The sequence below is a fragment of the Barbus barbus genome (genome assembly GCF_936440315.1).
Source record: "Barbus barbus genome assembly, chromosome: 24".
Lineage (NCBI taxonomy): Eukaryota > Metazoa > Chordata > Actinopteri > Cypriniformes > Cyprinidae > Barbus > Barbus barbus.
In genome coordinates, this window is record NC_136752.1 from 14,155,759 (window position 1) to 14,169,555 (window position 13,797).

Consider the following 13,797-nt stretch of genomic DNA (forward strand, 5'->3'; position numbering starts at 1 on the left):
TTCTTGATTAATAGAAAGATTCAAAGATCAGCATTTATCTGAAATAAAAAGCTTTTGTAACATTATAAACTACATCATTCAAAAGCTTGGAGTCAGTATATTTAAGTCATTAAATATTTATTAAATTATGAAAATATAGAAATTAATACTTTTATTTAGCAAGGATGCATTAAATTGATCAAAAATTGATAGACATTTGTTACAAAATATTTCAGATAAATGCTGTTCTTCTGTTCATCAAAGAAACTTTCTTTTCATCAAATAAACCTAAAAAGATTCTGCTCTGCTGTTTTCAACATAATAATGTTTTTTTGACCAGCAAATCAGAATATTAGAATGATTTCTGAAGGATCATGCGACTAGAGTAATCATGCTAAAATTCAGCTTTGAAATCGCAGGAATAAATTACATTTTAAAATCTATTCAAATAGACAGCAGTTATTTTAAATGGTAAAAATATTTCACAGTTTTACTGCTTTTGCTGTATTTTGGATCAAATAAATGCAGGCTTGGTGAGCAGAAGAGAATTCATTAAAAATCTTGCTGTCCAAAAACTGGACTGGTAGTGTAGCTGTAACTGTATAAGGGGAAGTCGTGGCCTAATGGTTAGAGAGTCGGACTTGTAATCCGAAGGTTGTGGGTTCGAGTCTCTGGCCGGCAGGGATTGTAGGTGGGGGGAGTGAATGTGCAGCGCTCTCTCCACCCTCAATACCACGACTGAGGTGCCCTTGAGCAAGGCACCGAACCCCCAACTGCTCCCCGGGCGCCGCAGCACAAATGGCTGCCCACTGCTCCGGGTGTGTGTTCACGGTGTGTGTGTTCACTGCTGTGTGTTTGCACGTTGGATGGGTTAAATGCAGAGCACGAATTCCGAGTATGGGTCACCATACTTGGCTGAATGTCACTTCACTTCACAAGTAAAAGTAAATGTGTTTTTTAACATTGTAATTGCTAATATTGCCCACCAGGGGACATCAAAAACTGTGTTTTTAATAATTTTTTATAAATAAAACGTTGTATTCAAATGTGATTCACAAGCTATCTTCTTATGATTTACTTGTGGTTGTGGTGGCACTTCATTTATATTTTTTGACAGTTTTTTTTATAAAAAAAAAAAATCATTTTATTATAAATCCTGTTTTGTTTTTGTTTTTTAAAATTGTATTACCATTCACCAACAATCAGATGAGATTTAAATTGACAGCATAATAAAAAATACTACTCGGATTCTTCCATTTATTCTTTTGATTCATCTTACAATGGAAGGTTGTGTTTTCCTTAAGTCCAATGGAGGTATCTTACACTGAAAAAGGAAACTTTGTTACACCATACAACTAGGCTGCTGATAAAAAAAACAAAAACATGAGAGACTCCAGACAGGAAGGAAGAACATAAGGGAAGAAGAGTATTGCCTTGATCCAGTTACTTACAGATCATTTTAAATATGACTACATTTCACATGAAAACTCCTCAAACAGTGAGGCCAACGCTTGACATCAGAAACTGCATAGAGTCTGTACAATGACCGTCCACAGTGTTTAAGACAACACGGGCTCCAGAGGCCCCTAAAACACAATTTAAAAAAATCATTCCCAGTCAGCCTGTACCGGATATCACAATGCAGTCATCTTTCTGAAAAAGCAACCCACAGCCTTGGTTATTAATGTCAGTAATATTCCTTTAAAACACTCTATATGCATAAAAAAAAAAAACACCTTTTGTCAAAAGGGCAAAATCCCTTTCTTAAAGGTGTACAGTCACTTTACAGCTTTTCAGTGACCTATGTACAGACACTTGTCATTGAATCTTTAAATAACATCCATTCCCACTTTGAATCAGTCAGAAAAGCAAGAAATGTATGAGTTCAGATGAGTGACGCTTTAGCATGCCAAGACTCAGTGTCACTTTTGGCGATTTGTTTTCTTACAGTAAGAAAAATTGGGGTTGACAAGATTTGCCGTTTCTATAGTCAAATGAGCCTGAGTTTCTGATTCATATTAAATCAGTAAACCCACAGTTATCTCAATCTCTGATAATATCCTGGTGCTCCAGCACTCTTGATGAAATAAATCATTAAATTAGGTTCATTTGGCAGCCATATTCCTAATTTCTGAGAGTCTTTTCTCTCTGCATTTAGACAGGTTTCCCATTACGGTCACATGACGCATGATAAGCTGACCGTCTTTGGGTAAACATGCTTTCCTCCGCTACCCGGGATCGAGTTTAATCTGAGGAGAAGAGCTAATGAGTGTCCTGCAGACATTCACCACCACAGGGAGGTTGTAATGAAATGAGTCTCAGTGGTTGGTCTGCCTAACCGCCGTTCAGAAGTTAAGCTTGGTAATTGGACGCTCCCTGCCGGTGTCTGATGTCTGGCTGTTGATGCGTTTGCGATTGCGCTTCATCTTCGACAGATCTTTATCGAAAACCTCTCCAGAACGCAAAGCTGACACCAGGTCGTCAAACTCGCCCCCATCATCCTCTCCGTTCTCTTTGGCTTTTCGAGCCTTCTTCTCTTTCTCCCTCTGCTCCTTGAGCTGAAAGATATCGAAAAGATGTCAGATTTGGCAGTGAATGGGTGAAGAATGAAGAGATGAGTTATGGCCCTCTTAAGTGTTTTGGCATTATTGCATTATTATAGTATTGGAGCAGATGCTTTGAGTTGATTAAGGGCGTGTTCACACTTGTCATGTTTGGTTTGATTAAAACGAACTCTGGTGCGATTGCTCTGTTAGTGCGGTTTGTTTGAGTAAAGGTCCTTGCACTTTTTCGTATACGTTTTTATTTTTTCGTATTCGTCATCCTTTCCTATCAAAATGCTTGCTACGGAAGCGAAAAACGCAGAAAATCGAAACTGATCCTAATTTTTTTTATGACGGACGAAAGATTCGGAGGCAGTGTGTAAACGTGATTGACACAACGTGAGGTCGTATTTCTTTTTGTAACGTGCAAAAATTTTGGACTCTGTTTGCAATGACCTTAAGTGTGAACGCTGCATCTGAACCCTGGTGCGCACCAAACAAGCGCAAAAAGATGGGTCTCGGTCCGCTTCCAAATGAACTCTGTTGCGGTTCAAATGAAATATAAACGCAACACGAACAAAATACTTCTAAACGAACCAAACACAGGAAGAACTGACAAGATGTGATGCTATGCAACATGATTTGATGAAGGGAACAAGTAGTGTATCCAAAACAAAATGAGCAGAGGGCAAATGTAGAACACCCTAAAACTGCCTTTTGTGAGTTCGCAGGTGGTAAAAATAAAATCATGTAACGCAAAAATGAGCGTGCTTAGTCCAGCAGGCGGCATTAGGTGTATTCGACTTAAAGCGGCACTGAGCAGACCGATCAGTGAATGGGAACTTTGATGTTATACACCCGCAGCGCCGTTTTAAGTCAAACGCACCTTTTCCTCTTCTTTGGAGTGTTCGATGAGTTCCGTCACTAAATATTCGTCATTCAACCCAAACAATCAGGTTATGGGTGTATCACTATGCCTTTAGGTTCGCTGTCAAAAATGCCAGTGTGAACACTAAGCGGACCAGGACCAAATGTATCATTTTCCTTTTTGGTCCAGACCAAACGAATGGAACTACAAGTGTGAACACACCATAACTTTCTCAGCTGAGATTTTTTAGGTTTAGAAAAAAATCAATAAAAATAGCTAAATATTTGTTGTAAAATATAGTATCTTTGCAAACATTTAAAAAACATTAATAATTGACTAATACAATTATTACTAATATAAAATAACTAAGTTACTAATTTGCAAATTACAGTAAGCATATAACTTAGCCACCTACCAAACAATGAGTTCTGTTTTATATATACACTGTAATATAATTATTGCAACCGTTTTGAAGGACTTAAAAAAAAATCTCAACTGTTCTCTATTTGAATATATTTTAAATGTAATTTATTCCTATAACAGTAAAGCTGAATTTTTCAGCAGTCGTTACTCTAGTCCTCAGTATCACATGATCCTTCAGAAATCATTCTAATATGCCGATGTCTTGGTGAGCATAAGAGGCTTCTTTCAAAAACTAACAATCTTAAGTAGGTATTGATAAATAAGTGATATTGAGATTAATTATTCGCTTCCAAAATTTCAAATTGAATTAATAAAAACTTCACAGACCTGAGCCTCCATTCGTGTCCTGCGCTCCTCCTCTTCTTTGCGTCGGCGCATGTTCTCATTCTCTTGACGGGCCTCTGCAAAGGACTGCAAAAACTGGTCGAATATCCCAAAGAACTCATCGGGCTGCATCTTATCAGCATCTTCACCAAAGTGCTTGACCGCCTTTAAGAACTGGAGAACAGAAGCACCGGTCATATGAAAGCCATTTCCTGCTCTCTTTACTTTCAGAGTGATGTGAACATGAATACTTCAAGAAAATCCTGAGGAAAAACTTGTGAACACTCTATATTCTTAAAATATTTTAGAGGCACAAACATGGCTTAGCAAAATGTATTTTTCTTTTTTTTGCAACTTTCAATGTGTACTACTTTTTAAAATAATAGCTATAAATGACTGGTTTGTTGTTGTTACATTAATGATTTCTGAGACTTGTAAGAAAATAAAATTGTGGTTGTTGTTCCATAATGCAGCTGAGAGGGAGACAATTTTTCATTTCAAAAAAGGTAGTAAAATACCATAAATATTGTTAGATGATATGAGAAATATTTAAATATAATAAAATGACTTCATATACATGACAATGAACAATGTTACTAAATAATGATACTATAATAATAATAAACATATTTTTACTCTTGTATGATAAAACATGTAGAATGAATGTGAGATGTAGTGACAATGAAATAAAAAAAATCATAATATTAAAAAAAAATAATAAAGAATGTTTTACACTGCAAAGAAAGTGCAAACAAAGAGGAACAATAAATTGCAGTGAAATGGGCAGACGGTAGCATAACAAACTCTGGGGGTCTAATGAACTTCTGGTAAATGAAGTGTGTGACACACTGCTAGTTATCCGGTCACCAGTAGCCAAGCATAAAGTGGTCTTGTTAACCCAGATTTCTCCAGTGACTGATTACAGCCTAAACACAGGGGACTGGAGTCTTGCCATGGCACTGCTGCTGCCTCGTGCCGTCTCACTACAGGGGAGGAGGCCAAGTCTTCCCACAATGCCTTTGATGTGCCTTTATCACTGCCATATGGAACAGCTCCTCTGTGGGCCTGTATGTGCCTGAGCCAAGGGGCATATTTTTATTTCTCTTTTGCCCTGCTTTTATATCTCTTTTATCTGTCTCAGACTTCAGACAGGAGGCCTAGGTTGGGTTGGAGATGCATCTTTTCTGCTATACAGTGCATGTGGCATGTTATTGTGCATTTATGTAGGTCCTCTGTTAAGACGTGCATTAAAATACAATTGGGCTGTCCCATTTATGAGAGATTACAGTCACAATCCTGTCATAAAATCCCAAGATCATGAATTTGCAGCACTTTACCTTTCAAAAACTTGACATTTTATATACCAATTTCCTCACAGGACTAGAAGATATTGTGTAGGTGCCTGTTAACAACTGTCTGCCTCCCTCTGCACAGATGGACCTCTCAAAAGCAATACCCCAGAGGCCAGTGAAAGTGCCAGGGTCACTACATAGGAAGCGATCACAGCGAGAGGTTGAAGGTCAGCTCCTGCACGCAGCAGGACGTCCAGAGTGACCGCGGCCTGTTTCTCCAGCTGGCCTTTGAAGGAAAGGCTGAGCACCAGGATGCGCATCTTAAAGATACACACTCAAACAAACAAATACAGTCCAACACACACTCACCAGTTCTTTGGCCTCGCCGAGGGAGTCCTCTACATCAGAGAAGCTGAAACTGGCCACTGTGATGAATTGGCTGACTACTGACACAAACTTATCTCCGTACTCCTGAGGACGCTTCTTCTGGAATTCTAGCTCCTGCATGAGAGACAGAAACTGTGTACATGATTTGCTTTTAAGCCTGAAAAAAAGAGGAATCATGCAGCACTTACGCTCTCTACACTTTTCAAGCCACTGCGAAGATGATTAATCTCCTTCTCCAGTTCATTCATGCTGGAAAGACACAATCATAGAGATCCCAGTCATTTTATGTGTAATCATGAATGCATTTTCTACAGGAGATTGGGGTAAACTGTGACACTTTTAAATGAAGCTGTCCTCCAGGTAAGGAGAAATGATATAAAAACATACCTTAGTCAGTCTACTACTTATAAAAAAGTGGCAAGCTGAATCAAGGAAGAATATGTGAACAAGTTCATTAAAAAAAAAAAATGCTTTTTAGGATATCTGAATGTTGTGAAACAATTTTAAACTTTTTTTTTTTTTTGAACTATTGAATAATTTGTGTTTTAACAGTTAAAAATATGAGAGAAAGCTTGTAATTGGAGACAGATCTTACAATTATTAGCTAATATTTGCAGCATCTGACACATTTACCCCACAGCTACTATTCGGTAAATGCTTCATCTCTTAATACATGACAGTGAGCTATAATTTAGATAACTGAATCAACTTTAAAATATATAATACTTGTTGGTAAGTTTTATGTTTTTAATTATTGTTTTTATATAAATTAAATTTAAATGCATTTTTATATACTAAAACTTTACAAGGTCCCAACAGTAAACGTTAGTTAATGCATTAAATTAACTAAATTAATTAATGAGCAATACATTTTTTGCAGTATTTATTCATCTTTGTTCATTTCAGTACAATAGTTAGTTTAGTTTCTAATAGTATTAAAATCAAAATTTTAATAATGTAAATGTTGACATTTAAATTGAATTTAAACAATTACTGTACATTAAATATTTGTTTTTACCTAAATGTGTTTTTTAATATTTATATCATATTTAAATATATTTAATAGTAATTTTATATATATTTTTAGCTCAATTTAATTATTAAATATTTTTGTATATACTGTACATCTCTGTCACAGTCAGCTGTATATGGGCCCTTTTTAAATATATGGCCATATAACAAAAATCTCCAAATGCCATACAAGCTGACCATTTTTATGTCTAACAGGCATTTATCTGAACTTTAACCCCTGTGAGAGCACTAAAGTGACTCCATTAGTCCGATACTGCATCTAATGTGTGTGAACAGCTCTGTTTCGAGCCGAGCTGTTCTTAGTTGCACAAATGACCTCAGTAGGACTGATAGCCGCTTGTCTTCAATTTGTGCAGCCTTTATTCCTCCCTCCACACAAACAGGCCATTGTAACAGACTGAACCGTCAAAGTACACAGAGACATGGTTAAGGAAAAGCCTGTCTGAACTTGCTGACTGGCCACTCAAACTCACTGTACCTTGTAACCCTGGAACATATTATTTGCTGAATAAATGACACTGACTTATAGACGAAGTCAAACAAACAGAATCCTTTATTTCATTCTTTCTACCCCCTCAAATGAGATCACGGTCTTGTGACTTCTCTTGTGGACCGAGCATGATTACATTAGTCTTGCTGACGCGACTAAAAAGTAGTTTAGTGGCCATTCTACTGTACATTTGAATAGTCCCTTTAAGGCAATGACTCAAAATTAGAAACTATTTTCCAAAGGTTGAGAGTAGTGTCACAAGCGAATCACTCACAATTTGGTCAAAATTTGCTGGCACGCACTTCACAGCAGCACGCAGGATCTCGAAAGGTCATCGAGTGAAGATCTCTCTGCTATGGTGGTATGCGTGTATCTCTCTTCCACTTTATATATATTTCAGCACCCAGGAGCCAGGAGAGGCGAGGGCCCCATTTCCTCCGACTGTAATTTAGGGTTTTGCTCTGCATATGTGAGTAACCAAAAGCTTGCATGACCCTCAGCATGGATTTAAGCCCAGTGGTGGGTGGGAGTGACACCGCAAAAACTATTTCCAAAATCCATTTAGCACAAGTAGACCCTAAAGGCCCGTAAATCGTAAAGCTGACGATAGAAGCGCACACCAGCCACTCTGCAGCTATACCTACTTTACTTTTGCAGCTTCCGGCACGTTCTGCAGCTCCTCTGAGAAGATCATGACTTTAGAGTAGTACTTCTCCAGAATGGTGATCAGGTAGTGTAGGAGAGTGATATTCCTGCAATGGGACAAAGACCACAATGAATGTATGAATATAAAAGCTAGAAATAATGGTCTTGTTTATTTATTTCTTATCTTCTCACTTGTCGATGCTGGACTTGGTGTCTGCGATCTTGTTGAGTGAGGAGATTTTGAAGCCGTAAGCGTTGCCTCTCTGGCCTTTGTTCATGTAGTTGCCGAAGGCCAGCACCACCTCCAGCAACTGCTTGAGATTTCTACTGTGCAGCACCTCTTTTGAGGCCTTGGACAGTGCTGGAAAGTCAAACACAAAGAGTGTTTGACTTTCAAAAACAAGGCAAAACAAGCCTAAAATGTTTAATGTTCATGAGCTATAATCAATATCGCTAGCAAATTTAAGCAGTAGAATATTAGTAGAACAGTCTGTTAATTGCGACATTATAATGTAATATTGTGAACTATTATTACAAATTGAAACTATTTTCTATTTGAAAATACTTTAAAATGTAATTTATTTCTGAATTTTCAGTAGCCATAACTCCATTATTCAGTGTCACATGATCCTTCATTCTAATATGATGAATTGGTGCTCAGTTATTAATAATGGTTCTTAGTATTATCATCAATGTTACAAAGTATACAATATAAGTATATAATATATATATATATATATATATATATATATATATATATATATATATATATATATATATATATATATATATATGTGCATATAATATATTATTATATACAAGTATATAATAATTTTTGTTTTATATAATATATAATTTTAATATAGAATTTTATTATAAAATGTATATAATGTTAATTTATTTTTATTTTATTAATTATACATTACATTTTAATTAATTTAAATATTAATCAGAATATTCTGCACTTGAATACAGTAATTCTTATATACTAAAAATGGGACTGTCAGTTCAACAAATAAATAAGTAAATAAAAAAATGATCAACTGATTTTTGCAATCCAAATGTATTTAAAGTGCACATGCACAAACCTTCAACTTTAGGTTTAATTTCTGCAATCCTCTCTGCAAACTTCTTTTTGAAGTACAAAGACTGTAACCTCTGCTGGTAATGGTTTATTCTGTGGGAAGGACAAAGAAAGAGGATCAGGCCAGGGGAAGAAGACCGAGTACATTAAACATATAAAAGCAAGGTCCATTAAAAGGATTGCACACTACATCACCCATAATAGATTGTAAATGAGCTGTAGAGATTTACTGTCTTGCATATGACACAATAAAACACACATGATCTGTATACACAGCATTAATGGTTCCACTGAATAAAGAACAAACAGTCTGAGCCAGTGATCTGAACCTGACGCAGCACTCTCGTGTCGGGGACCATCACCTTGGTTACCGCACTTCCAGAGGGCCCAAGCACAACCTTAGAGACTAAAATCGGACAAGCCAGTCGATTCTTGGAAAGATTTGTCTTCCATCCTCTATACTCCAAACACATTAGCGACAGCAGAATGAAAAAAAAACTCACTAGGGTCTCATAAACAGAGGAAGAAAAAGCAAGCAAGCCAAGGCACCTGTGCTTTGTTTGGCTAAGCTCCTCTGCTAGAAAGCCTCATATCTACAATAAGATAGTACTTATTTATTTACAGAAAATATTGATGCTGAAAGGGATCCTCAGTTTGATCAGATCAATGTGTCACCCAGGATTCATAACCCTTTTCCTTCCTTCCTACAGGAAATCGTATTTACTCCTAACACCACGTGTGTGAGTGTGTGGAAAAATGAAACAGATCTGAATAAGTCACAGTACAGTGGTGGGTGGCCTTCACGGGTGAGATATTCCTTACATACAACATACTAAGCCAACATCATGAAATCCACTGTGTGGGACTGTGTAGGTGAACAGCACGACGCTCTTCGTGGTGCCAAGATGAAATAAAGATTCAAGCCAATCAGCAGTGGGGCTTATGGGTAGTGCGAAGCAACATTTAGGTATCAGGTTAATGTTTTTGAGCTCCTTTATAAAAACGTCTTCCTTTTAAGAGAGTGGGGAGCTTTTATTTTCAAATGAACAAAGACTAACTTAGTTAAGCCATCACATTTATCTAATTAAATAAAGCTCCTCGAGATAAAAGTAGAATTGTGAAAAAGGAAAAAGTAAATCAAATTAGGGTCCATTCACACTCGTTATACATTTTTAACTTCTTTTTACTCTAGATGCATTACAATGGTCAAAGACTTGTGTATGTTTACATACACCAACAAGTAAAACGTGTCCTATATGAACAGCCCCCTTTAACTGTCACCATGATGATTAAATGTCCTACCTGCTCATTTCATAGAGGAAACGGTCTGCCTTTGCCATGCGGTCCAACTCATGTTTGTGCTCCTCTAGTAGGTCCATGTCACACTTCTCTGGGACAAACTTCAGCATCTGGAGCAGTGAAGAAAACTCCATCAATTACAACAGCACTAATAATAGAGAATCATCCTTAACCAGTTTTGAGTGATATTATTTTGGAAGACTATTTCCGCTTTAGAATAAAATAGTTACTTGGTAGTAAATGTAACTTAGTTTCTTAATTACATTTATCTCACAATTGCAACTTTATGTCTCATAATGTGACTGTTTTCCATAATTGCAACTTCATATCTCATAATTGTTTATTTCTAGTAATTGCACCTTAAACTGCTTCGTAAGTATGAATTTCCATGATTGTTTATTTCCCATAATTGCATATTTTTGCAAATTTTGTCCCTTATGACTGCGACGTTATACAGTAGCTTGCAATTGTGAATTTTTCCATAATTGTGATTTGATAGCTAACGATTGCCACTTGATCTATCTCAATTACGACTTTATATCTCAAAATGTGACCGTTTTCCCTAACTGCAACTTCATGGCTCACAATTATGATTTTATGTCTCATGATTGCAACGTTATATATAGCTCACAATTGCAACTTTTTTTCCATAATTGTGACATAATTTCTGACAAATGCAACTTGGATCTCACAATTGCAAATGTTTCCATAACTGTGACTTTCTATCTCACAATTGTGACTTTATATCTCACAAATTATGACTTTTTCCATAATTGTGTTTATTTTCCACGAGTGTGAATGTATCTAAAAAATGCAACTTTTTCCATATTTGCAATTTCATGTCACAATTGGGATTTTATATCTCACAATTGAGACTCTATAGCTCACAACTGCTACATTTTTCCCCATAATTGCAATTGCGACTTTCTCACAGTTGGTATTTGTTGTACAAATATGACTGGTTGTCCATAACTATGAGTTTATCTCTCACAATGTGACTTTTTCTTATATTAAACTTGCTCTCGTCATTACCTGTTGTATTTTTTACAACATTTTTTTAGGTTTCCATACATGTTTGTTAACCATGATAGCTGTATTAAATCCAGAATGCTTTTCCTTCTGTCCCTCACATTCCCATCAGTTCACACTCACCTGCTCCAGCATGTCCTTGGGCAGATCTTCCTGTTCGTCCATAGTCAGAATAGCTCTCTTTATTTCCTCATTGGAAAGTTTCAATCTGAAACACAAGCACAGGATATACAGATCAAGCAGACTGGGACAAATAAAGTAATTTGAAATGAATTCACAAATGAAATGTGAGGGATAGATCCACATCAGCAGAAAACTCAGTGAACTGTAATTAATCACACTGAGAAAAGGAAATTGCTGGGAAATTCCTCCACTTGCATAAATTTTCCTTTGACATATAGTATAAATAAATTAGTGTATGTTATTTAGAAGAGCTATTAATCTTGAGGCCCAATGTTGAACCCAAGTGTTTGTTCCAGTTACCAAGAATTTCCTGGCTAACACTAAATACCATTACTGGAGTGAAGAAGTGATATTATTGCATGACTCATATAAATTAACCCAGCATTTGCCTGCTTTAAATAATCTGTGATCATCACTGGTTGCGTCTCGACAGCAGCATGACATTTGTGGTCAGTTTGTCATATGTGAGTTCCTGGCCTTTCCACCAATTTGTTTGAGCTACAGATGACAAGTATACTGTAAAACAAGCTGACAATCCAGGGAAGATAAATATCTTCCTCCTATAATTGAAGGTGTTAGCAGATCTTCTTAGTAGCCCTCCGACAGAGATGGTCAAACCCGCCCAGAGTAGAATCCATCAGTGCAGCCCACCCTCCAAGACTGCATATTAATGATACAGAGACGCATCTGATCCAGAGATAGACTTTAGGCCAAGAAGAACAGGTGTTTGACGGGTCTGAGATCAGCGTTGGAGAGCAGCCTTCGTTCCCCAGCCAGGATCCAGAGAGACTGCAAACCACAGCAGTGACGTGAAACACAGCCAGAGCTCTTTCCATGTTTGAGTCGAAGTGTTTGTGCCAAGCAGCCCTTCCCATTCCCAGCGTTCTGTGTTACTGAGTTCTTTCTAACAAAGTTCACATGCTTACAGGAGTGAGTGAAGTTGAACTCAGGAAGGGAAAGGAAGAAATAATGGGAGCCTCAGTTCATTCAGAGGCAAGCCAACGTCGTTATTAGGAGGTCATTAGCATAACCACAAGACTCCCTCTTTATTGTTTAATCAGCGAATAATAAGCAGGAGACACAGTGCGAGGAAAATCTTGTGGAGTTGCAGAAGACTTTCCATTTCATGTGGTCACAGACACTTTAGCGTGATTGTGAAATGCCTTGAATCAAACCTTTAGAGACCCAATGAATTCAAAATCAAAGTTTTTAACCTTTAGTCCATGTGTTTTGGCTTTGCGACCATCTGTATGCTAGTGCTGATGTTGACAAAATTCACGTTCAGATATACGGAAGAGGATTAGGGCCAAGCAATAATAAAAAAATTAAATCATCTCGAGATTAAAGTCAGTATTATACAAGATTAAACTCAGTTTTTCAAGAAAAGTGTAAATAAAATGTTGAGAATAAACTCAAAAAATTCCGACAATGTTTCATGAAAAAACACAAACACACATCACATCGGAAAAGTGAAAATCAATTGCTTAATGAGTGTTTAACAAGGATGTATTAATTGGGTAGGTTTAGGGGTAGGTAGGCTATAGGGAGGGCTTTGTTGTCCCAATAAGGCAGCATATATTTAATAATTTTAATAAATAAAATAATTAGCACTTTGTTATTATTGCATCCTGTTAATATACAACATACTGAGGTGTAAATAGTATCTGTCACTATTTATAAGTATAAAGTGTATAAAGTGAGTTTTTCTCGAAACATGATTTTTTTTTCTCAATTTAATTTGATTAAGTCTATTTAATTTAAGTCTATTCTCAACATGTTATTTTGATTTGTTTCTTGAAATTTTACGTTTTTTTCTCGAAATTGAATGATTTTATTCTAAACATTTTATCTTGACATTTTTTACTTAAAATTTAACCTCGCATAATGGCTTTAATCTCAAGATGGTTTTAATTATTTTTACTATTGCTTGGCCCTAATCCTCTTCCCTAGGCATATTCCTCATCAAGGCAAACAGACAATATTTTTATGGTTATTAACACAACAAAAAAATTATTACTTTAATTTTAATAAGTGCTGAAAGAGTGCTGTAAGAAAAAAATAGGCTAAAAGTTTGAAAGCTTGGCCTACCGTTCAAAAGCATCAAAAAAGTTTTTTTTTTTCATGTTTTTGAAAGAAGTCTCTGAATGATGTTCACCAAGACTGTGCTTATTTGATCATAAATGTATATTTATGAAAAACTATTACAATTTAAAATAACT

General features: G+C 36.3%; 1 protein-coding gene across 2 annotated transcripts in view; it reads right to left on the minus strand.

Moving 5' to 3' along the window:
• Positions 1 to 1,211: 1,211 nt before the first annotated feature.
• LOC306843606 (disheveled-associated activator of morphogenesis 1-like) overlaps positions 1,212 to 13,797 on the minus strand; it is a 63,891-nt gene continuing 51,305 nt past the window's right edge. The window contains exons 18-26 of one of the 2 annotated variants that reach the window (XM_079375155.1): positions 11,519 to 11,603; positions 10,370 to 10,476; positions 9,072 to 9,160; positions 8,176 to 8,344; positions 7,983 to 8,090; positions 6,005 to 6,065; positions 5,799 to 5,930; positions 4,141 to 4,311; positions 1,212 to 2,537 (exon numbers count right to left, since the gene is read on the minus strand). In XM_079375155.1, the coding sequence (XP_079231281.1) occupies positions 2,325 to 2,537; positions 4,141 to 4,311; positions 5,799 to 5,930; positions 6,005 to 6,065; positions 7,983 to 8,090; positions 8,176 to 8,344; positions 9,072 to 9,160; positions 10,370 to 10,476; positions 11,519 to 11,603 (1,135 nt within the window). In that variant the 3' untranslated portion in view covers positions 1,212 to 2,324. The remainder of the gene's footprint in view (positions 2,538 to 4,140; positions 4,312 to 5,798; positions 5,931 to 6,004; positions 6,066 to 7,982; positions 8,091 to 8,175; positions 8,345 to 9,071; positions 9,161 to 10,369; positions 10,477 to 11,518; positions 11,604 to 13,797) is intronic. The other variant, XM_079375156.1, reaches the window with a different exon arrangement.